Source organism: Oenanthe melanoleuca, chromosome 1A, assembly GCF_029582105.1.
Source record: "Oenanthe melanoleuca isolate GR-GAL-2019-014 chromosome 1A, OMel1.0, whole genome shotgun sequence".
NCBI classification, from domain to species: Eukaryota; Metazoa; Chordata; class Aves; order Passeriformes; family Muscicapidae; genus Oenanthe; species Oenanthe melanoleuca.
This window is the reverse complement of record NC_079334.1, coordinates 13,009,521-13,032,360: the sequence shown is the minus strand read 5'-3', so window position 1 is coordinate 13,032,360 and position 22,840 is coordinate 13,009,521. Positions and strand designations below refer to the sequence as shown.

The following is a 22,840-nucleotide window of genomic DNA, read 5'->3' as shown; positions in this document are numbered from 1 at the left end:
ATTAAGAAATGGGTTGAGAAACTTTAGTCTGTCTACATAAATCTGTAAAGCAGATAGCTCACGTGTAAGTTCTCAGAAAGTTTATACAGCTACCACTGTTCCTCAGTTATGCGGAGAGTAGTTAAAGATTTATCATTGTGATGATCTTAATTTAGGAGTATGTGGAGGACACCTCTTGCCAAGGACCAGGAGTCCAGCTGTTTTCAGGTTCTGGAGCTCTGAGGCTCAGCAGGCCAGAGAATATCCCCCTGCAAAATTCCACCTGGCTTGGTGATGCTTACTCCTCTCAGAGGAAAGCAGGAAAGGATGCCAAACTACTCATTTTGAGGCTAGGGGCATTTATATGACTTGGAGAATGCCCACCGTTGTAATAGCTGTGCCAGCTCATCAATCAAGTGAATTTGTGACAGTCTTGCTTTCATGGGATAGATATGAAACAGAATGTTTCAGTCCTCATAACTACAGTGAAGTGCTTGTAAATGTAAATAGTGGCTTGGTCCCCCAAAAGGCAAGTAAAAATCTAGTGTGGGTTGTTGTAATTCAGATGCCTAATTTCTGTGCTTAATCATCATTTTGGGGGCCTGACTCACAGCCCTTAAGTGCTAGGGATTGCTATTGTGAGAATTACATATCAGCCTGTAATTAGATGCAATTTTTAATTAAGGAAACTGCAACAGTGAAAGGAATAGGAGAAACAAAACCAATCTGGGCATTCCTTCATAGGTATATTATTGAACATTTTGTCTTGGCAAACATCTAGCACGAATACTTTTGCTGAGCCTTATGGACAAATGCTGAACATCTCCAGGTTGATGTATGCCCAGCTGGATGAAGCAGTAAAAATGCACGTTAGATACATTTAAAGGCAATGGCTTAAACAGGATAGAAAAAGTATCCAGAAGGGAATGGCAGTGTGCTCTTCGAGCTTTCTGATCCACAAATGGTAACAATAACAAAGAAGTTAGCATATCAATAGAGAAATCATGTGTTTTGATAGATCTGTTTGGACAACAGAAGAAGTGGGAAACACTTATTTAGTGTAGTTCAATAAATGCTAATGGGTCCAGCATCTGAGAACATGTTTATTTTTGCCTTGGGTCTTGGATGCTTTCTCTCAAAAAAACCGATCAAACTGTTTCGTGCTTCGCTTGTCTGATAGGCCATTGCTGCTGAAAGTCTAAGAGGGTTGAGTTTGTTGTTTTTCCTCACCTAACCTGTGGGAAAATGTTGAGTTGGTTTTACAAATTTAGTACAAGTTCTGTTTTCTCATCTGCTGCAGAACAGCAGATCTGCATCACGGAGAAAAGCGAGGTTCCCTCTGCTGGAGTGAAGGGAAATGGGCTGCTGGGGTTCCAGTGGATGTGGGCTTTCTTCTCTGTAGCATAACCAGCAGAACGTGTGCAGTGTGCTGTCACTTGACATCAGGGATCAACCTAGATGAATATGAGCTTGCTCAGCGCTTTAGAGCTTAATCACTTCTTTCCCAAAGAATTTCTAGCTTAGTCATTTGGTTTTACGTGGTGTCTCATGTGGCTCTTCAGTCTGTCTGGTGAGACTCTTACTCCTTTCCATTTAAGATCAATAATTTGTTTTGCCTTAGAGAAGTTAAAAAGACTTCTCAAAGTCCTGAGAAGTAAGCTGGTTCCACTCAGGAATTGCTGCCAGTGTACAGGTATTTCTCAGAAACCTGGATAGCTGCTAAGAACAGATTAGCCTTAAATAAGTTTAAGGAAGAAATAGCCAGGCATTGTCATTTCATCATCACCTTTTTGGGTCTAAAGTGAATGGGCTGAATGTATTGCAGAGGAAGATCTCCCAAAACACACTGGACGAGTGATTGAGCGCATAAACATGATTTTAAAAGCATTTAAACCAATTTTCAGGCAATATTCCTTTCTTAAGATACCTAGTTGCAGGGCTAAGTAGGTTGAATGATTTATTTAGTGAATTTTTACTTTTAGTGAATTTTTTTTACTGAATTACGTTTAGTGATTTTTACTGAGTAGATATCTTGGATGAATTTCTTGAAGGATATTTAGGATTTTTGCTTGCTCTTTTCAGCAGCTGCTTTTAAATGTTGATACTGTAAAAGACCATAGACCTTCAGAAAGTTAATTCACAGTGAAAAGCACTCCGGGTCCTCTGGGTTTATGCTTTCCCTTATCAAGCTGATATACCTCCTCTGAAAAGAGGAGTGAGGAGGCATCCTTGGGATTTCTTCCCTCCTTTTTCTGGTCCTGCTCTCGCATCCCTCACTGCCTGGAGGTGGTGGCTGTGCCTGCTGTCCCTTGGGAGTTTACAGGTGACGTCATAGGCATGCCAGCTCCAGAATAACCTGTGCCCTGGTGTTTTGGAAAAGGATTGCCTTAATGCTTTGGATAATTTCCAGAACTACCTCAGCTATCGCCAGCAACTCTTCCCACTTCAGAGTAATATGTTCTATAAATACTGGTGCAAATTAGTCTCTGGTTGTGTCCCAGATCCCTCAACTTCTTTCGTCCCTGGTGACAGGACTGTGGAGTGAGAGGCAGCAGGTGCTGCTCCAGTGTCCAGCTTGGGCAGGGCAGGGAGCAGAGCTCTGCCAGCATTTGGTCTTGTCCTGGTTGCTGGCTGCTCTCAGGAGCAGGATGCCTTCCTTTATATATTCATATTCTTACATAAAAGCTGAGTTGGAAAAAGCGTCAGAACCCTCTTGCTGGCTGAAAGAGAAGGGTTGTGGAATGGAGAAGGAAATAAAGGAAAGAAAATCCTCTTGGAGGGCAAGAGGGAAGGTGGTGAGATGAAGAAGCCTTGGGAGGTTGGGAGGGAGGTGGAAGATTGCTAGGGCTTAACACAATAGAGACAAAGAGCTTGTAGCAGCAGGGGCACTGAAGAAGAAGGAACATAAAAAGCAGAGAATAAAATAAAGAAGCATTTATGTGAAGCAGAATAACAGAGAAAGACCATGGTTAGGAAATTTGAGAACAAGTATGTGGCTAAATCAGGAAAGCAATCAATTAAGGGTAAAACATTCTGTGAAGTGGACAGTTTAAGGGCTGCTCAGTTGGTTAAGCAAGATAACCCAAGGAAGTAACGATTAATTAAAACACTGTGAGGCAAATTAAAATTTCAGTGAAGAAGCTCAAGTACCGGATGGAAGCAGATCTCTTGAGTAAATTGAGGGTCCAGTTTCAATGGCCAGAGGTATATGAGAGGCTATGAAACCATTATAGGAGAGAGCGTTTTCATGCTACAAGATAGGAAAATCATTTTGCTCTAGAGATGACTGTTGAAGTGGTGAGATTTGGAAGTGGAGTGATGAAATATGTGGAGTGCAGCCCACTCACTGCAGCTATCTCTGGTACCTGTCCTACTTAAGAGCTGTGGTAGGGAAAATGTCCATATGGTTAGCGAAAAGACAGGAAAACAACATTTGTTGCTCTATTTTTTTCATTTTCTAATTGCATTTTGCCAAATAGACAGTTCACAAGCTTGACATCTAGTGAACTTGTGTTTGCTGAGGGTTAGATTGCCCTTTGGGGCACCAGCAGCTCAGGCTGAGGCATCATGAATTACAGCAGGCAATTCTTTGATTTCTCATATCTCAAACTGGGGTTGGTTACTATGGTTTTGGGGTGAGACTCAAAAACAAAGGCATGCTTTGTTCTGTCTGGATGCCATCCATAGCATTTCTGATGAGATGACTTCTCACTTATATTTAGTAGGATCATACACATTGTTGGCATTAAATGGATGCATACATAATGTGTATTTAGAAAGAACTCCAAGCTTCACTGTTTCGGGGATATTCGGCTGCTTCAAAACTCCACATGCACTTGGCCAGTTTTGGTTCCAAGCTTTGGAGCAGCTCTGGGAAGTTGAGGGATTTGTGGGGGCAGACATGGAGCTTCTACACTTCTGGGTGTCAAATGCCAGCATCTTCTCCAGAGTGATCTTTCTGTGTGGGAGGCAGGGTGCAAAGCAGTGAAATTCTGGGTCTTGGGTGTTGTCTTTCTCTCTCTTCTGCAGCATTTCCATTGTGTAGCTTCTGCCCCAAATATGCTTACTTCCCAATGGTTGTAGGAATCCTGTGGGGATTTCCAGGAGATTTGTGAGAGATGCGCAGCATAAATCAACTGATAATGGACTTTTAGTGCACAGAAAAGTGTCTAGCAGGACTGCTTACTCTATCAGGTCCTATTGGTTTCGTTTCCTATCTCTGTCAAGGCCTGGCACCAAATTCTGCAGAGAAAGTCATGCAATAAATGTAGTAGTAGTATGATTTCCCAAATAAATCAATGTCTCAGGTTCCTAGCATTTTGAGACTTCATTTAGCCTTCACTAACTTAGTTTAATACCTCATTCCAAGTTATTGTTGTTACTTACAACAACTTTTTGTGTTCTTGGTGCTTACATAAGCAGTCAATTCCTTCTTAACCTTCATTATGCTTAATTAAGGAAGTGCAGGTGTTCTTGGAATGGTTAGTTCTTAAATAAATTTGTCTTACTCTTAGATTGCTGCTTAATCAATTTAAAAGAAATGTGTTTCCTCTTTGGCTTATACACCCTTTTTGTACTAATTTGCTTTTTTATCTGGTTGATTATTTTAGATTGTGACATTGTACTAGAAGACAAAATGTCACCATGCTTTTGAAAGCTAAATAGCTCATCTTCAGCCCTGTAGTAAACAGTTTGATTATTGTGGAAACTGAATTATTGCTCTCTAAAATTTTTCAGTTGTTGCTTCTGAACTGATCCTTTTTTTTTTTTTTCCCTTCTAAATAATTCACTGCTTCATTTTCTTGAAATGAGTAGCATAGACTAATTGGCCATGATTCAGTAGAGCTCTGTAACTTGCATTCTTGAGCTGTAAGGTGAATTTTCAAGATGAATTTGAGACCTAAAAAGGTGGCAGTTGGGCTGTGCAGTTGATGGATGCTCTCAAATCAGCTGTATCAGTCCTGGGAGCTGATGCTCTGTCAAAGGAAGTATGTTGGGTTAACTTTTGTGTAGTACACATCTTGTAGGTATGAATGTGGGAGTCTTAGTCTTCTCATGCAGGTCAAGATGCTGACATTTATTTGCCTGATAGGGCATGTTTTTTATTTTTACTCAGTAGCAGGAAGGAAAACCACAGATTCAGTCAGTTTGTTATGAAGTAAGTGTAGTGCTGCCCTAAGAAGCTGGGGACAAAGGGGTCAGAAAGAGAGAATGCCCTGGGTGCTTGGGGCCAGAGACTGTGGGATTCTTGTTTCTAGCATGGATTTTCCACAGTGTTCCCAAAGGATTATGAGCTACTTCCAATCCGAACTGTGGAGTTCAGGATCAATAAATTAGAGAATCTGCCACCTTCTTTCCTCACTCCCCTCAGGATCCTGAATTGCATTGTTTCATGGGCCAGTGGTTTTATTGATTGTATATTCCCAATCAGGGCTTTCTTGTTAGTGAATAGTAGATCCAGCTGTAAGCTGACTCATCAATACCTGTACCAAAATTTATCCCTGACACACTCCAGAAATCTCTCAGGTTGCTTGCATCACTCTGTGTTGCCCTTCTTATGTGTGTCAGGGAGATATATACAAGTCTCCTAATGGGCCCAGAGTTTGTGATCCAGGGATTTCCTTGACTCTTTTAAAGGAGGTTTCTGTTCCCAGCACTAAGCCTCATTCTTTAGGAATTGAGGATGTGGATTCCTGGGTAAAAGTATGCTCAGGTTGGATACATGAGCCTAAGAGACTGCATGTCTGTGAGTTTTATGTCTTGTCTTGTTTGAAAGAGCTGGTTTATAAATTCCTCCCTCAGATCTTTTCAGAACCCAGCTCAAGTATTTTTAATATTTAGATTTTTTTGGATTATGGGTAGTCTGTGAAAAATGGAGCATGGCAGCTAATTAAACTTAGGAATTCGACAGTACTTCAACCCAGAATAGTTTCCCGTCATATGTGTGGCTGTATATGTCAAACTCTTCAGACTTGGATTTTATTTAGAATTTCATAGTGGTGGATATATATAACTCTTGCAGGGTTTCAACGTGGTGTGTTTTCCTTTGTTGTAGTATGCTAGGCAGCTCCCAAAACAGCAACAGGTCTCCTGTTTACTACCTTTACTCTAATGGATCTTCTAACTGGGTTCTCACAGAATAAAGAAGTCTATAAAGGATGGGAAACACAGTCAGAAAGAAGAGGGGGAGGTAAAATTCCAGACTTGATTTCTGCCAGGAACATTTCCTGTAGCTGTTCTGCAGCACTTGGAAGCCCAGGGTTTCCCAGACCCACCCACTCATGGCTGTGCAGGGGAGATGTGATTGTATAGCTGGGGGCAGGTCTGACAGATGGCAGAGGAAGGAGACATGGATGGAAAAGAAAACGTCTTGGCAAGGTGGGTGGGAGTCATAGTATGTAATAATCTCGGTGGTTTGTGTTTGACAGGCTTTTAGGAATTCTAATCTCACATAGAGTGTTAGCTTGTTAAAGGCCAACAGATTGGGCAAAGGGAGAAGTTGGATGAATTACATTTTCTGCCAGGACTTCAGGCCTATAAGAGCTTAGTACATAAATCATGTTTATCCCCTAGGAAGATGTTTGATTGCTCTGGGTAGCAGGGTTTGTGCATTCCTGATTTATTCCCAGCAGCACAGAGCATTGCACAGTAACCTGCTTAGATTAGGAGACTCAAACATGCTTCCTGTCTTGTCCTCACTTCTTTTTCACTGCCTGCTCTCTGTTTTCTACTTCTGCTTCTTCTTCTGTGCCTGTGCAGGAAACCTCCCCACCCCAGAACCATAAACATTGTGGCATGTTGTGAAACTCGGTTTGTAGTGAGTGCTGCCAAATTCAATTTCCTAAATGATAATGGCAAAACAGCGTGCAGTGGGATGAAAGTTGTAAGTATGTGATGACCTTGATGGCTGGAGCTGTTTGGGTTATATAATCTATAAGGACTCTTTCAGAGCCCTGACAGGCTGTAGTGGTGTCTGTGAACTTCTGGAAGCTTTGGAAGTGAGTTTTGGAAACACTGTTTTCAGCACCATGTGAATATTTGTAGTGGAAACCAGGTTTATGTTCCTTGATTACACTGGAAAATTCTTTCTTGTGGGTTGGGGGAAGTTCTGCCAGCTCTTTTTAGGGTCTGGAATAGCTCAGATGATGAGCCTCTGCATGTCCTTTGGAAGCAGCTGTTAAAAAATAGAAATGCAGATTACGTGTTTTTAGATGAAACAAGAAGTGCTTAGATCCCCACTGCTTAAGTCTGACCCAGGGAATTCCCTGTGTTTTGTACATCCTGAATTCCAGGTGGATGTTTGTGGTGAGCAGTGGATTGGTGCTGTGACTCTGTCCAGAGAGACTTGTCTCTGGTTAGGTTGCCAGTGAAGGAGTGGAGTGACTCAGAAATGAGATGATGTGGGATGAAACTTGGGAAATATCTTCTGGGCTGTTCCCCACCTCCTGTTAGAGACTCCTGAGGTTTCTTTGCCATAGCGATTGTTAGACAAAGAGGTTTGAGAATGCTTAAAGCAATCACTAGAGGCATTTTACAGAGTTATTAGTAAGCTGGCAGCCTTGTTGAGACCAAATAGCCAAAGATTACTTCTGCATCAGCATTTTGTCCTTTCTAATGTGGTGCTAGTACTGTTTGTTACTGAGATGTCCAGAAAGACACACACAAAAAAAAATCACTTTACTGAGTGATTTTGCTCTTGCAAAATGGGGCTTTGACCATCTCAAATCAATTGATACAATTGATCACCACAGCTGTCACTCAGCCACTGGGAATGGAAGTAGAAGAGTAGCAAAAAGAAGTTCTGTAATCCAGCATTTGCTTCTGCTTTTATTTCATCATAACAGAGTCCCTGATGATCATCAATAAACTTGATTTTTGGGTTTCACTGGGCCTACAGGAGAGAAAGGTGTGAAGACAAGCAGGGTATATGGCCTCTTGTTCTTGGAACTGGTGTCTGAAAGGGATTTGTGAGAGAATCTCAGCTGATCTTCCCTGTAAGAACAGACTCATTTTAACCCAGAGCTGGTGAGATCTTATTTCAGTAAGTCTGTAAAGAGGTAAAAGAATTGCACTATGATGGAGTTCAATATGAGTGCAAGATGACTAACATTTAACTTTTTTTTCTTTAGCTTCACCAAAAGAGACTTAAAATCCTAGGAATTGGAATTTCTAATGAAAAGAGGTTCCAATTTGTATATGTCTTTCCTTTATTTTAATCTACTTAGTGCCTTTAGCAAAGTGTTTGCATCAGTAAAGCTGGTTCTATAGACCTAGCACTTGGGCCAGGTTTAAAACACATTAGCAACATTTCAAAAATTAAGCTTTTACCTGCAAACAGAGGAATTGCAAGTTCAAGGAGTGTTTCAGATAAATGGCTCTGTATTAATCTGTGATAATTTTACCATTCTTGTTTATCTGTTAGAAGCCATCTGTCAGCACACAGAAGGACCACTGAACTCAGTTCAGAAATATTTCTGGATCCTCGGCCAGCCCATGGTCAGCTGTTTACAGGAGTGATGGTGATGGTTGAAGCAGCTAGGGTTGTAAGTGAAGTCCACTCTCAGTGCTTGGTGATGCATTAAATCCTGGCTTTCATCCAAAATCAGACTATTACAGCTTAACTGGTGTATTATTCTGGGTGTACAGATGCAACAAAGAGCACGCTGTTTTGTCAGTGTCCATTTCAAGGAAGCTAAAGCAAGGCATTATTTGGCATTTATGGATTATTTTCCCTTTTTCAGTCTGTAGCAAATGTGATGTAACTGGAATCTCAAATCATAATCCACTCTAAGAAATTTCTCTCACTGGCAGATTTCATCCAAATTAAATGGAATAATAGAAGGCTTACAGGTAGTGAGTTCCTACCAGTTTAATGAAAAACTGGAGAAAAGAGAGAAGTCAAGCCCAAGGTTTCCTATTTTTTTGTTTGGCCTCCTATTTGGCTGATCAGCTCATCCTGCTGGCTGGTAGGCATCAGATGGATGCTTCCCAACCAAAACTCATTCCACCTCCTAAACAATTGATAGTTATGAGATGTGGGAAGCAGTTTCTGAGAAATGAGAGGAGCAAGTTTCTCTTCAAAACTGGGCTTCCTTCAGTCTATTCTTTCAGATTTATTCGTCTACCTTTGATGGGTTAAAACTTTTATCCAGATGTGCACCTTCATATGCCTTTGAAAAGATATAGTTTTTTCATGTCTTTTCCTGTGATACTTTTACATATTCTTGTCCCTGTCACGTGTATAGGCCATGGCTGCTGGGTCACCTATAGTTTTTGCATCAAAAACCACTTGGAGTGACAAGTGCAAGAGTATTCCTTCTCTTTATTTCTGTTGCCTCAGCTTTTAGGAAACCTGCGTAATGACGGATTTTTTTTTTTTCTTTCTTTCTGTCTCATTTCCTTCTATCAAGGGGCATGAGTGAATTGACCAGATTAGTGAAAAGCATTCTACGGACTTTTTTGGATAGGGGCAGTTTTGCAAGGAACATTACTTACAGGGCTTTTATCTGAGTTGAAGAAGCAGGTGGAGAAGTCACTGAGGTGTGATAATTGGCTGCTCAGATCCAGGTGGGACCTGTCAACACTTTAGATAGTGCAAGCTCAAATGTAAGATTGGAGCTGCTCAGTTAATTTTTAGTGAATCTCCGGAAAAAAACCAGCTGCCCTGTGCCCTTGTTGAGGCCAGATATTTCTGTGTGTGTGATGGCACAAAGCAAGCAGCAATTTCACTGGAAGGTAGGAGGGAAGTGGTGAGAATAACTATTCCCTCCTGCAGCAGCATCTCGTGTAGTGTAACTTCATGTCTCAGTTGATGTTTCTGCTGTTTTGCAAGACAGCTGTTCATTAATTTCACCTCATATCTGTGAAAACTGCTCTCCTCTTGCCAGGTTCATAAGATTAAAAAAAAAAAAAAGGAGAGCTAGCACATGTGGCAATTAATCTCCTCCCCTTTGCCTCTGAATTCTCTGTGACAATATCACCCGTCAGTACAGCTGTTCCAGTTCATCTTCCTGACACTGTGAGGGATGTGTGAGCAGAGATGAAAATCCATCAGATGGGGTTGCTGGCAAATAGGATCCTTCCATGGGATGCTGTAGAGAAGCATGAGAGCTACCATCCCTTTCTCACAGCTCACCTTTGCTGCAGAAGCCTCCATTGCTTCCTAGGATCTGGAGCAGCAAACCTGGCTTCATGGATTGGAATAAAGCTATCAAATGTAGATGTTCCTTTATGGTCATTAGAGAGCAGGTAGGTGTTTAGTCTGAGATGAAACCCACCCTAAAAGGTGTGGTCTCCTTGAGGAAGGCTTGAAGTGACCTCAGTTTGCATTTCAAATACTGTAAATAAGATGAACCCTGTGTCTTCTCTGACACAGCTGTATTTAGGGAATGGTGGTGGTGGCGGCAGCATTAGCAAAGCAAAGGCTGGATTTCAGCATTGTGTAAGGTTTCTGTCTGCCACCCAGAAACCAGCATTTGGGCTCATGATCAGGTTCCTCACTTCTCCAGGTGATGTGGCTGTTCATTGCAGTTCCCAGGCGGGATTTCAAGTCAGTGCTGCTGTCTCTCCTGGATGTGGTTGGGAAAATATAGATGGCTCAGAGACATCCTGCATTCCAGTAGATTTTACTGCATGAATAATTTGGATATCTTTGCTACTGCTAGTCACAGTTTGTGGTGGTTTCCTTATAATACAGCTCTTTTATACATCTGGTATGAGAGTCTTAGAAAAATTTCATCTGACCAAGTCCTAGAATTCATACTCTGTAATTCATACCTTATAATTTGTATTTCAAAGCTTGCAAGCAGGGTTTGAGCATAGGAATTTGAGACAAGTTTGCATGAATCAAAATGTGTTTTTCTGAAAAAAAGAGAACAATTCTGTGTTGCAATAGTTTTTCAGATCAAACCTGATCCATATTTAAGTAAAAAAAATTGACAGGAGGAAAGATAGACTAAAAGCTTGTCAGGTGATCTGGTAGACTTTTATTCACTCAGTTACAGAATCATGGAATGGCCTGGGTTGAAACAAACCTTAAAGATCGTCTCATTCTACTCCCTGCCGAGGGCAGGGACACCTTCCACTATGCCAGGTTGCTCAGAGTCCCATCCAACCTGGCCTTGGACACTTCTAGGAATGGGACAGCCACAGCTTCTCTGGGAAACCTGTACCAGGGCTTCTCCTCCCTCACAGGGAACGATTTCTTCCTGATGTCCAATCTATACCTGTCAGTTTGAAGCCATTGCCCCTTGTCCTGTCACTCCAGGCCCTTGGAAATAGTCTATCTTCATCATTCCCACCTCTCTTCAGGCACCAGAAGGCCATAATTAGGTCACCCCAAAGCTTCTTTTCTCCAGGCTGAAAAATCCCAATCCTGGTTCCTTCTACTTCACAAACATTGTTCAATCAAAATGGTAGTCCCTGGCAAATTTTAGCCTCATCTGTATTTCTCCAATCTAAATGCGACTAAATGTACAATCAAAATCAAATCCCCCATTTTCTCTGACACTTTGAATGTGTCTGGAAGAAAAATGTATTTTTTAATGTGTCTGGAAGAAAAATGTATCACTTGTATATAAAAAAAAAAAAAAAAGAGTTAAACAAAATCAGTCAGAGAATAGGATGAGGTGCTTTGATGACTGACAGCTCAGATTTTACCTTCTAGAATGCAGCAGGGTTTGTTTGTTCAAGGCCAAGGCAGCAAGGATAGGGTAACCATATCATCCCACAGGATGAAAAAAGTTCTATATTTCTTTTGCAATCTGGGAAACAGAACTGGGAACTCTGCTGCGTGGGTGGCAGCAGATCAGTGATTTTAAAATATGAAAACCCAAATATTCTCTGCATAAATCAAAGTAGGTAGTGAAAACTAGATTCTCAGGTTAAATAAAATACTTTGTTTCCCTTCTGGGCACCTGAAAAAAGCCTGGAAGAAAATTCTAAAAAGATACTGATGAAGCAGAAAAGGTGCAAGTTCTTGATTTCATAGTTTCCTCCTCAACTATTAATTTGGCAATTTGTAGCAAATTATCGTTAATTTATAGGTTAAGTTCTTACTTTAAAAAGTCACAGCAGCTCTGTTGCTGAACTAATGAAGATGGTTTTCATGAATTGTTTTTATTCTGTGGTCTCTGCAATGCAACCTCTTCCCTTCCATGCAGGGTGCTGTGCCAGGCATGATTTACTGTCTGACCTTTTTGTTGTCCTGATAACTTTCTTCTCTTGAGGAAGTTGGGGAAATATTAAATGATCCTTGTGAAGTCCAGACACCAGGAATTGCTGCAGGTGGCATTGAAATAGGCTGAAAGTTTCACATCAAGAAACAATATAATAATAAACGTGAGGAGGAAAATGGTCATGATTTTAGTCTTCATGAAATCTTACCATATTGCAGAGATCTTGACTGGGGAGTAAATCAGGTTCTCTCTGTCCTGCTCTGTGGTATCCACTCTTTGCATATTTGTTTTTCATTGGGTAACTGGGTATTTTCAGAAGTGAACCTAGGCACAGCAACGTATTCTGGATTTAGATGTTGTATTTGGCAATTAATTTTAGCTAGAGCTTCAACTATGACTGTTGTCCCAAAATCCCAATTTGGTATGCTTTTGTGGATATCAAGAGCATTTGCACTGGCCATTCTCTTATTCATTTGGTACTTGTCCAGGTGATCTTAGGAGGGAGGTTTTAAGATCATATTCCCAAACAGTTGTGCTGAGGTTAATTTTCAATTTAATCTTGAGTGTGGTGGTATGCCTGGAGTAGTAAGGTGCTTTAAACACTCTGAACACCTCCAAGTCTCAGTGAATTCTTCAAGCTAATCCCCAGTTACAAGTATTAGATGGAGCTTTTTAGGAAAAGAGAATTTTAGGAAAGAGAAATTCAATTTGTGTGCCCATATCCAGCAATGTTTTCACAGAATATTCAGAAGCCAAATGCCAACTGCAGCTCCAAGCTTACCAATAGTAGTAGAACCAGTGATTTTACTGTTTTTGAATGGCATTGTAGAATTCTCTAGGCCCGTAAAATTCCCAGACTGCCAGCTTGGAGCAAAAAATGTAGAGCCATTATGTGGTATTTGAGAGGTCTCTTACAGCTGCAGGGATTGGCTGCTGCCTACTCTGGGAGATGGGATATGAGCCTAGACTTTTTGTCTATTCTTGGATGGCATGGGATGCATGAGTAATGAGAGGTCAGTTTGTCCCTGTAGTTGTCAAGGGGTAGCTACCCTAGAAATAATGTTTTCAGGCTTTATTTAGAATGAAATATTTAGGGGTGCATCTTGAAAAAGAGAGAATAGCCACAGGAATTATGGAGAAAGTAAAAAGCTTGGTCCATAGCAAGAAATCTGGGAGACTCCAACCTTTTTCTTAGGGGAGGCTGAAATTTCAGCAGCCTCCTTTAGGGATCTCTTAAAGGAGGGAGGAGAAATAATTTAAAAATCAGCCAACAACCTGAAGTGCCAAAAATCAGACTCTGAAGAGAGTTAATAAAGACAATATATTATTAAGCAGTGATTTTGGTTCCCCCCTGCCACCAAAACTTCTTGCAAAAACATGGGGATGTGTTGTTTTTATGGAAACATTACACCAAAGACATAATCAGGAGAATTTCATTATTAGATTGAGACTGTAAGAGAGGGTCAAGCCAGATGTGTTTCAGAGCCACTATGGATATTAATCCCTGCAGTATTTCCAGTAGGGGATGTGCATGCTGGGAAATAGGTGTTGATTTAGTTGAGGACTCCACGAGGCTCTTGGTAGGTCTTCCTGCCTCTGCTGGGAGATTGTAGATGGAAGCAGTTAACAAATTGCAGCGAAATGGATCTGTGCAAATCTTCCAAAGTGACCACCTGTACTCTGGATTCCAGCAGCTCTGCAAAGCCCTGGTCCAGATACTTTTTTTTTTTTTTTTTTTTTTTTTTTTTTCCTGGGCTTTCAGATTCATTTGATCCCAAAGCAAAACAAGGAAAGTTGAGGCGAATGGGAGCTGCCATGTAAAGGGAAGGTTTGTGTCAGGCTGTGCTGTCAGATCCTGGCTCTGTTTTGCAGTCATTATTAGATCAAGGTTAGCATGATGCCACCTAAATCCAGACAGCTGAGTGAAGTCTGACTAAAGCAATTAATTTCATAAATTATTTTTATCTCAAACCTGGATGTGAGCCTCAGTCATTATTTTAATGCTCCATTAAAGTCATACTGTAGTGAAATAATAAGTCTCATGTTAACATTTTTGTGCAATGATTGAATAAGTACCCTTATTCAGTGGCATTTGCTGACATTTTCCTATGAAGCTTTTCTTGCTTGGTAACTTTGAGATTTGGATCAGAAGGAGAGACTTTTAATAATTATTCTTTTCTGACAGCACACACGAGTGCACAAGATTTTTGTGTTCATACACACAGCCTCATACTTGAACGAGTGGCCTGCCTATTTGTGGAGCTTCCAGGAGACCCCTGCTGCTTTTCATAATAGGTTTATTAATGAAGGATTCAGTGAGAACTGAAAGAAGTTTTAGGGGATAGGAAAGAGTAGGAGGGATATACATCTCATCTAATATGAAGGCATTATTTGGGGGTGATGTGAAGCCTTTCCTTGATGGGTGTAGATAAAGCCATTGATGTTCTTGGAATGGGAATGGCTACTCTGGCTGACACATTGCTGTGTCCTGCTCAGAGGGAGATAAACCAGCTCTGCAACAGCCAGTTCCAGAATTACAGACCTACCAAGGTTGGAGGGGGCCTCAGATCATCACCTATTCCAGCCTTTTGCAGGAGGGATGAGAATATGCAGCAGCTTGTCCTGTTGTGTGTCGAAGATCTCCAGCCTTGTGGACTCGACCACACTCTTAGGGAAGTTGTTGCTGGGAACTTATTGTTACTTCAGTTGAGGTGTATCTGAAAAATAATGCTCATGTATTTGCAGAGAATTATGAACTTACGGCAAAATCAATTTTTGATAGGAAAAAAATAATGTGTTTTTTCAAATATCAGTTTTTAGAGATGCAGAGTAGCAGTAAAACTTTAAAAAATGCTAAAATTCAAATTTCTGTGAATAGCTTTATGGTTTTGAATACAATCTCCTCTTTTGCAGAGGAGAACAGCTATATCAAGCATTTTAGTAGTCATGAATAATTGATGTTTTTCTGCTTACAGCTCCTGTGCAGCCACTGGAAAAGGTCCAGCCTCTTTGGGATTACATTTCAAATATATGAGGAATATGTATGATAACATAATATTATATTGTAATGGTGGAATTCTGTAATGTGTGTTTTACATACATCTGTGAGTGTCACCCTTCCTTAGGTGTAGGCTTTGGAAAGATAGGATATTCTGGACTTTTAGAGCTTTTCATCGTTCTGTATTTCAGGATATTAATTGCTGAGTTTGCTATGGTACAGAATTTTCAGGGTAACCTTCAACCACCTCACCAAGTCTCTAATTTCTACTCAGGCTGAGTAGTATTTTTGGGAAACGATGGAGTAAGGGGATATGGAGTTTCAGCAGGGATACTAACAAGTCTAGTCACTCTATATATATATCCATCATACTGGGATGACTCAAGCTGCCCTTCAGTTAAGAGGCAGGCTCTAATGCTGCTAGGAATGTAGCACAAGGACATTCAGTAACTGAAGAGAGGTGCCAAAATTTCCATACATAAGTATGTAACTGTGGGATTTTAGGAGGACTGGTCTTCATAAATAATGTTTGATACTGAATATTTATGTACCTTAGATTAAATTTTCGAAGGAACTTATCTGATTTCTGTATATGTTGGAGACCAGTTTTTTATCCATTAAAACGGGCTGTATAGAATGCAGTTTCTTTTGCTGAATCTTGATTTTGTTTCTGTGTCAGTCTGAATGAAAATTTAGATCTATATGTTTTTTTTGTCTATTTCTAAGATTTTCTGAAATAACAGCAGGTTTTCTGGCTGTTCTGTAAGTAAAAAAGAGTCCCATGATTCATCTGCTGGCTGGGAAGTGTGGCTGTGGAGCACCTGAGAGTAGCAGGAACATGGATTTGAGGGGTGATGATTAACAAAAGTGTGACAAGGCTCCAGTTAATACCACTTACTCTTTTGTTCCCTTTTCTAGGAAGCTGCTGGAAGAATGCTGTGACCCTGGGCAGCTCTTTGCTATGACAAAGATGAATTCCCCTATGGGAAAGAACCTCTGGTTTGACGGGGAATTTTTATATTCCGTCACAATTGACAATGCAACTTACTCTCTCTTCCCACAGGTTAGTAACCATGTTTTATTTTCATTTTAAGTGTTAAAATACTAAATTATAACATGATACAAATGAATATAAATAGGCTGAAGGGTCATCAAGAAATTGTATCTTCATTTCTCAATACCAAACAACAAAACTGCTTTTTTTACTTGCACATTCTGAAAATTTGGGTTGTATGAATGTTAATACTTCCCTGACTGATTTTTAGGATGTACATAAGGGATGAAATTGGGTCACCTGTCTTGATTTTTAAAATGTTTAGTTCTGGCTGTTTTGAGAGGGTGATTTCTGCATTTCAGTCAGGGATCACAGTCACTGTGAGCCTGATCCTTCACCTGCAATTGCTTTAGTTCAGATCTGCGTAGTCAAGCTGGGAGAGTGCTTTGTGTGAAGGTGTCCCAAGTTACTTCCAAGTTCAGGAAGTTCACTGATGGCAAACAACATAAGCCCAGTAAGAGAAGCAGCAGCTTGACTTTGTTGATTCTTGCTGTGTTTTTGAATGTTGGAAGTGGTTGGTTATTAATATCAAAGGTGCATGATTAAGTGCAGGGGTTTTTAGAGCTGGCAATTTGTAATACTGATCTAGGCTGCTTCTTGTATTTTTAATTAATACAGGAACTGATACTAAATAGTGAATTTGTTATATTGTGAATGAGTGTTTTATGTGGCTACACACTTAAAGAAAGCCAAACTTCTGGCTGTATTAATTGATTTACCTGCTACTTTAATCTGTCAAATTCAAGGTATAGGGATTTATTCAGCCTCCCAGTGTTGAGTCATTCACACAGGGCTTCTTATTTGTTGCTATTTCAGTTAAATGCATTGCATTGTTAACTTCATTCTGCAAATAAAACATCAAAGAAGTTTTAGGGGTTTTTTTAGAGTAGTATTTGATCTAAAAAACCCCAGAGTTACTACTTTGAGTGAATTTATTTTAATGGAGAAGGAGTGAGGAGAAGCTATCCTGTGGGGCAGAGGAGATGGGAGCAGCTGAAGTCTATGTTGACATGATCCAGAGGAGCTCTGTTACAGCTGTGTTTTGTTCAGGATGCCAGGTCCTCTACCTTGTCATTTGTCCTTGTTGCCATGAGCTGGATGATGGGCCTCTGCCTCCCTCAGCCTGCTCCTAGCTTTTGTGTCCCAGCAAGCTCAGCAAACAAGTAGATGCTGAAACCTGCCTGGCAAGTGGGTTTTTCCTGCAGTACATCTGGGAAGGGGTTTCCCAGCTGGACTGAACTTCTGGAAACTGATAGAAAGTTTTTGATGTGTTGCAGAGAAGTGGTTTTAAGTTTTGTTTATGATGGTTAGTGTGATTTGTTGCTACTATGTTGGAGAAAATCAGCATCCTTGGCAGAGCTGTGAGCTTTGTACCACAAAGATACTGGCAACAGGTGCTCAAAGTGTGTATGTCCATTCCAAGGTTTCAGGAAAGCCCCACCTGGGCTGGCAGAGGAAGGTCACTTGTTTTGTGATGGATTTGGGATTTCAAGTTTGGGGGTTTTTTGGATTAAAACCTAGCAGTCTGCTTGGCCACAGTGGTGTCCTACCTCCTTTTGCAGCACAGAGCTGCTTACTGGATGGGCTCCTTTGTAGAGATTAGAGAGAAATAATAGTCTTTGCAGCTCCACTGGTTCCCAGGATCCTATCACCTGGCCAGATCAAGAGCAAAGATCTGGGTAGTCCGGAAGAGAGAAGCTCCTGGGGGACAGCATGAGCTAAGCAGCTGGGATTTCAGTGTCCTTAGGCTTGTCAGGCTGCAGAGGGGTGGGTAGATGCTGCTGGAGGGTTGGTGGTGGAAAAGGGGATTTTTCATCATGTTCTAGCCCTGGAATGTTCCAACCCAGAACTGCTGTCCCTTTAATGAGGTGATAGGCAGTTTGTTTCTGACAAGTGCTACTCACTACTGCTCCTCCTTTCCTGGCAAGTACCACTGCCTCTGATTTGATGTGTTTTATTCCTATGCATTTTGCCCAGAGTAATTTTTGTAGGCTTTTATCAAATGAAATCCTGGAAGACTTAGAAGCTAAGGAGGATTTATTTGCAGCAACTTTTTAATGCATTTTTCTGTGTCTCTGTTTCAAGAGAAGTACTTGCCTAAATTTTTCAGGCTTCTCCTTTGAAGAATGGTGTCTGTTATTAGCTTGCTTACAAGTAATTTTCCTGAAGATGAATATTCCTTTCAAAAATATCCTGAAGCTCAAAACAATTCACAAAATATGATTACTACTCTGAAGGGCCAAGGGGATGTAACAGGAATGTAAAGGGCCACAGCTGTGTTGGTATAATAAAAAAATATTTCCTCTGGAATAAATAAAAATGGCTCCATCCACATTGTTGAGCTTGAGCAATTTGGTGATTGCAGAAGATTTATCAGTCCTGAACCAGTGACTAACTTATGGGATAATGTAACTCAAAACTGAATAGGGAACTTGCTGTATTTAATGTTACACAAAAATAAATATGTCCAAAACTAACATGCAAAAGGTTACTTATTTCTGAATGTGAGCAATATGAAATACAATAGTTTTTCTTCTGAGCTGTCTGTAGATAAAATTCTTACAGCTGGGTCAACATTTTCTGACAGAGTGCTTTTCCACTAAAAATGCTATTTCATGAAAATATAAATTTAGTATCAGTTCATTAGTTTTTCAATTTTTCTTTGAAGTGAAAAGGTTAAAAGGCTTTGGTGGTGTTATGAAATTTCATTTTAACCTTTTTTTTTAATGTAGTACTACTGCTGTTGGTTGTTTTTTTTTTTTTTTTTTTTTTTTATCAGTTCTGTGGCTGCCTCTTTTTTCTTCAGGCTTTGAGTAATTATATTACTCCTTTTATTTTCTTCAAGTTTTTGACCCATCAGGGGAGAAATTTGTAAAAGAGAAAAGCTTTTATGTTGAAACAGCCATTCAGTGTTCCATTTCATTTTATAAGGGGAAAATTTGATGTTTGCAGAGTTTTGCATGAATCAGTAATTCCAGATGCTGGAAGCAGCTTCTCTTAGTCTATCCCTCTGTGTTATTTTACCACTTGATTTTGAGAATTAAAATTTTTGGAAGCAGAAATGAGATATTGCACTGACTGCACCATCTTTCCCCTCCTGTGGAGAGCCTGGTCAATACTCAGCAGTCAGGAGGAGCCAGACTGGCCACCAAAGGTCATGGGCAGCTTGTAAATGTATCTTGTCACCATTGTGGACCTCTGTTAAACAGAGCACAGAACTGTTTGTTGGTGAGTGCCCAGGAGTGCTGTCCCTGATGAGACAGACACACACTTCCCACAGTGTGGACGTTGAGCCATCAGCTCTGGTCCTGCAGCATTGCACTGAGGCACAGTCAGGCATGACTGGCATCTCCCACCCTGCACCACCTGACTGGGATGGGAGAAACCAGGTTTCCATATATTCCTGCAGTCATTTCTAGCTGCTCTGAGTAATCAGGATGTAACCACATGAGTGGCTAGGATGTAACTCAAAACTATGTGAGAGAAAAGTGAACTGACACTCATCTGCTTTGGACATAGAGAATGCATCAAGCCCCAGTTTCAAATTTATTTTTTTTTTTTAATTTTTCCCTCCTTGCTGTCTTTTTCCTCCTTTGTCTGAAATTTGTTTTTGAAATTTTAGCATTAGAGAGGAAGAAACTGTTTACCCCAATAGTTAACTTTTTGTGTAAATATCTGGTTTTTAGTGCTTGTTGGCAAAAGTCTATAGCAAGGAAGAACTGAGGTAAATTTCTGAGGTCACCCTTCTCCATCCTCAAAGAGATTAAAAACCCCAGTTAAATCAAATGTAACTTTTCACTCTGCCATGTATTGTTTTAGAGGGTAGAGGAATGAATACAGTTCAAAAGACATTTAAAATGCTAAACTTACCTTTTCAATCTGGCAAAATAAAATTATTAATTGAAAAAAAATTTATAGTTTCATTGTATTTAACTTGACGCAGTTAGACACTTTTAATACCAGTAAATGATTTTAAATTACTGAAATACAATTCCTCAGCTGTTCAAATCACTTGTAAAGTTTCACTTGCAGATGCTGTCAGTTACAAGAGTGACCATCACAAATGATGTTGGAGAAATCCAAAGAATTTAACTGCCTGCCACAAAAAAGAAATTGGGAAGTATTGCATCTGTTTCTGGATACTTTGTGATCAGGAGAAAGATGATATTTTCCAAATCACACATATAATATAAATGTTTGTTTGAAGTTGAAATTCCCACCATTAATATAAAGGCAGGGGAAAAGTTGCTCGAATTGTAAATGTAAAATGGAGACATTGTCTGACATTTTCTGAATTTTTTGAGTGGTGTATTAGGGAACAGTGAATTATTTGATGATTGTGCTGCATGATTTGTGCTTTCTGTTCAGGGTACCTGTTAAATTTTGGCAGCTTATTTGGTATTTCTTGGATGCTCACAACATCTTTCATTTAGCCAGAGATTTTGTGTCATCCTGCTGGTGCTGTTTCAAAGCAAATTCCCTGCTCTTACAGTTATAGCCTTCAGCAAGTAGAATAATTTCTAATTATTTCAGGAAAACAAAAATCAGGTTGGGAGTTTGGTATAGAGTCTGCAAGCTTTTTCCCTAACTGCATGCTGAGAATAACAGGAAAAACATCCCAAGGAAGGAAATGGCACTTTGGTTCTAGCAAAAGGTGAGGTGTAGGAGCAGCGGGTTCTGGGAAAGGTTAGATGAGATCCAGCTGCTGTGCAGATCCAGGGTGGAATGTGAAGCTAAAGCTGTGTAAAGAAAGTCAATCCCTTTAAGAGGACAATGCTTCCTTCCTTAGGGCAAATGCTCTGTTGTCTTGGACCGATTTTAGAGCAGGTGATCCAAAAATTGTGTGTAAAATGGGAAACCGCCTGAAGCAATGTGGGTTAGGATCTGATGGATGGGCTGCAGTGTTGCCAGGAGGCAGGAATTACTGCCCTTGCTGTTGATTTTTGGATGTGCTGTGGTCAATTTTTGCTAGTAGAGTACTCTGTTCTCGGTAATGCTCTAATGAATAACTGCTTGGAGAACTACAGTGGAATATTAACTGTCATTTATGGTGGTTTTTTTCTAGATGTCTTGGATATGGACATAAATTTTAAGTCTACAGACATTCTATTAAGCAGCTTTTATTTCTATTTTTGTTAATTCTGCTGTCTGAATAGTACCTCCTTGTCTGCCTTTGAATTGTACTTAGCACTTGGGAAAATTTCTTGGTTGTTTCCCTTTTGGTCCTTTTTTTTTTTTTTTTTCTTCCTTAATTTTTTTCCTGCTCCCTATGCCTACTTTAATATGCAAACTCTGTTCTTGATTGGGGCTGCATATATTGACTGAAAATGAAAGTGTGGTAAACATTAGTTATTGGAAATGTGAAAAACATTGTATACTGTAAGGTGAAGAGGTATTTAAATATTATGAAATAAAAGTTGTGGAAAGCGAGTAATATATTTTTTATTATTGTGTTACACAGTGCTTTTCATAAATTGGAAGATGAAATACTGTCTTGTAGAGACCTGACAAACTGTGCTCTTTTGGAGCATGAGTCTTCACTTTGATGCCTTGAGAGGCTACCTAGAACAGAGGCTTGACAGTGTTAAAGTTGGTATTTATTAAAAAGGCCTTCAAAGGATACACCTTGGGCAGTACAAGAGCCTGGCCATGGCTACACCCAAGATGGATGGCGGGTCACGAGTTTTCACACTTTTATAACTTTTGGGCCATTTACATATTGGGGTTAATTATCCAATTACAGCCTCAGGCTATGAAGTCCCATCTTCTGTTTGCCTTCCTCAATATGCTGTTGTTCGCACTTTTTTTGGCCTGAAGCTGCAATGGTGTCCTTGATTTTTGGGCTGGCAAATGATTGTTTTGTCTGACTAAACTGTGAGGAGAACTTGATAACACTCTATATGAAGTTCAGAGTTACATACTAATGCAGTACAGAATCTGGAAAATATGAAAGCTAAAACTTAAGGCATCACCTTCATTCGTGGATAATCTCTAGCCATTGGCATCAGGGTGATCAAAACAAAAATGTGGCTTAATATTTAATTAAGAGAAACCCCTACATTTTCTATGATTCCATCCTGAATAATTAAGAGCTGTGTAATTAGGCAGTTTGTGTGGCATGTTAGGAAAGCTCTACTCTGGCTGGTCAGTTAAGCAAGAGCCACAGTTTTTCCGAAACTGCTCCGTAGAGACAAAATGCAAACATACATGATGGTGAAAATCGAATTCATGCTAAACAATTTGAGCTGGAATGTGTTTAGTTTGTTAAGGATGGGCAATATGCCCTCATTGAAGTGAGTTGAGTTGAGACCAAGGAGTTGCTTTCTGTCCCCTGTTGATGTGGCTTTGGTCAGTCTGGGCTTGCTGAATGTGTCCAGCCAAGCAGCTCAGCCAGGCTGTCTTGGATGAGCCTGATTTTTGTGGGTTTTATCTGCAATAATGCAGATGCCAAACGGGCTTTGTCTGAGAGGGTGCAAACACATAAAGAGATGCTGACCTTTCCAAATGTAACAGAGAGAAAGGGAAGGACTCGAGCTGGCTGCAGTGTCAGTTTGGCCCGCAGGCAGAGAGAGGATGGCTGCCCTTACTCAGCCTTTGTGCTTCAAATCCAAAGTGACTGAGCATCCATCACTC

General features: G+C 40.3%; 1 protein-coding gene across 1 annotated transcript in view; it reads left to right on the top strand.

The window, feature by feature from the left end:
* ST8SIA1 (ST8 alpha-N-acetyl-neuraminide alpha-2,8-sialyltransferase 1) overlaps nucleotides 1-22,840 on the top strand; it is a 96,063-nt gene that overhangs the window by 8,441 nt on the left and 64,782 nt on the right. The window contains exon 2 of the mRNA XM_056516280.1: nucleotides 16,072-16,216. Within this exon, the coding sequence (XP_056372255.1) occupies nucleotides 16,072-16,216 (145 nt within the window). The remainder of the gene's footprint in view (nucleotides 1-16,071; nucleotides 16,217-22,840) is intronic.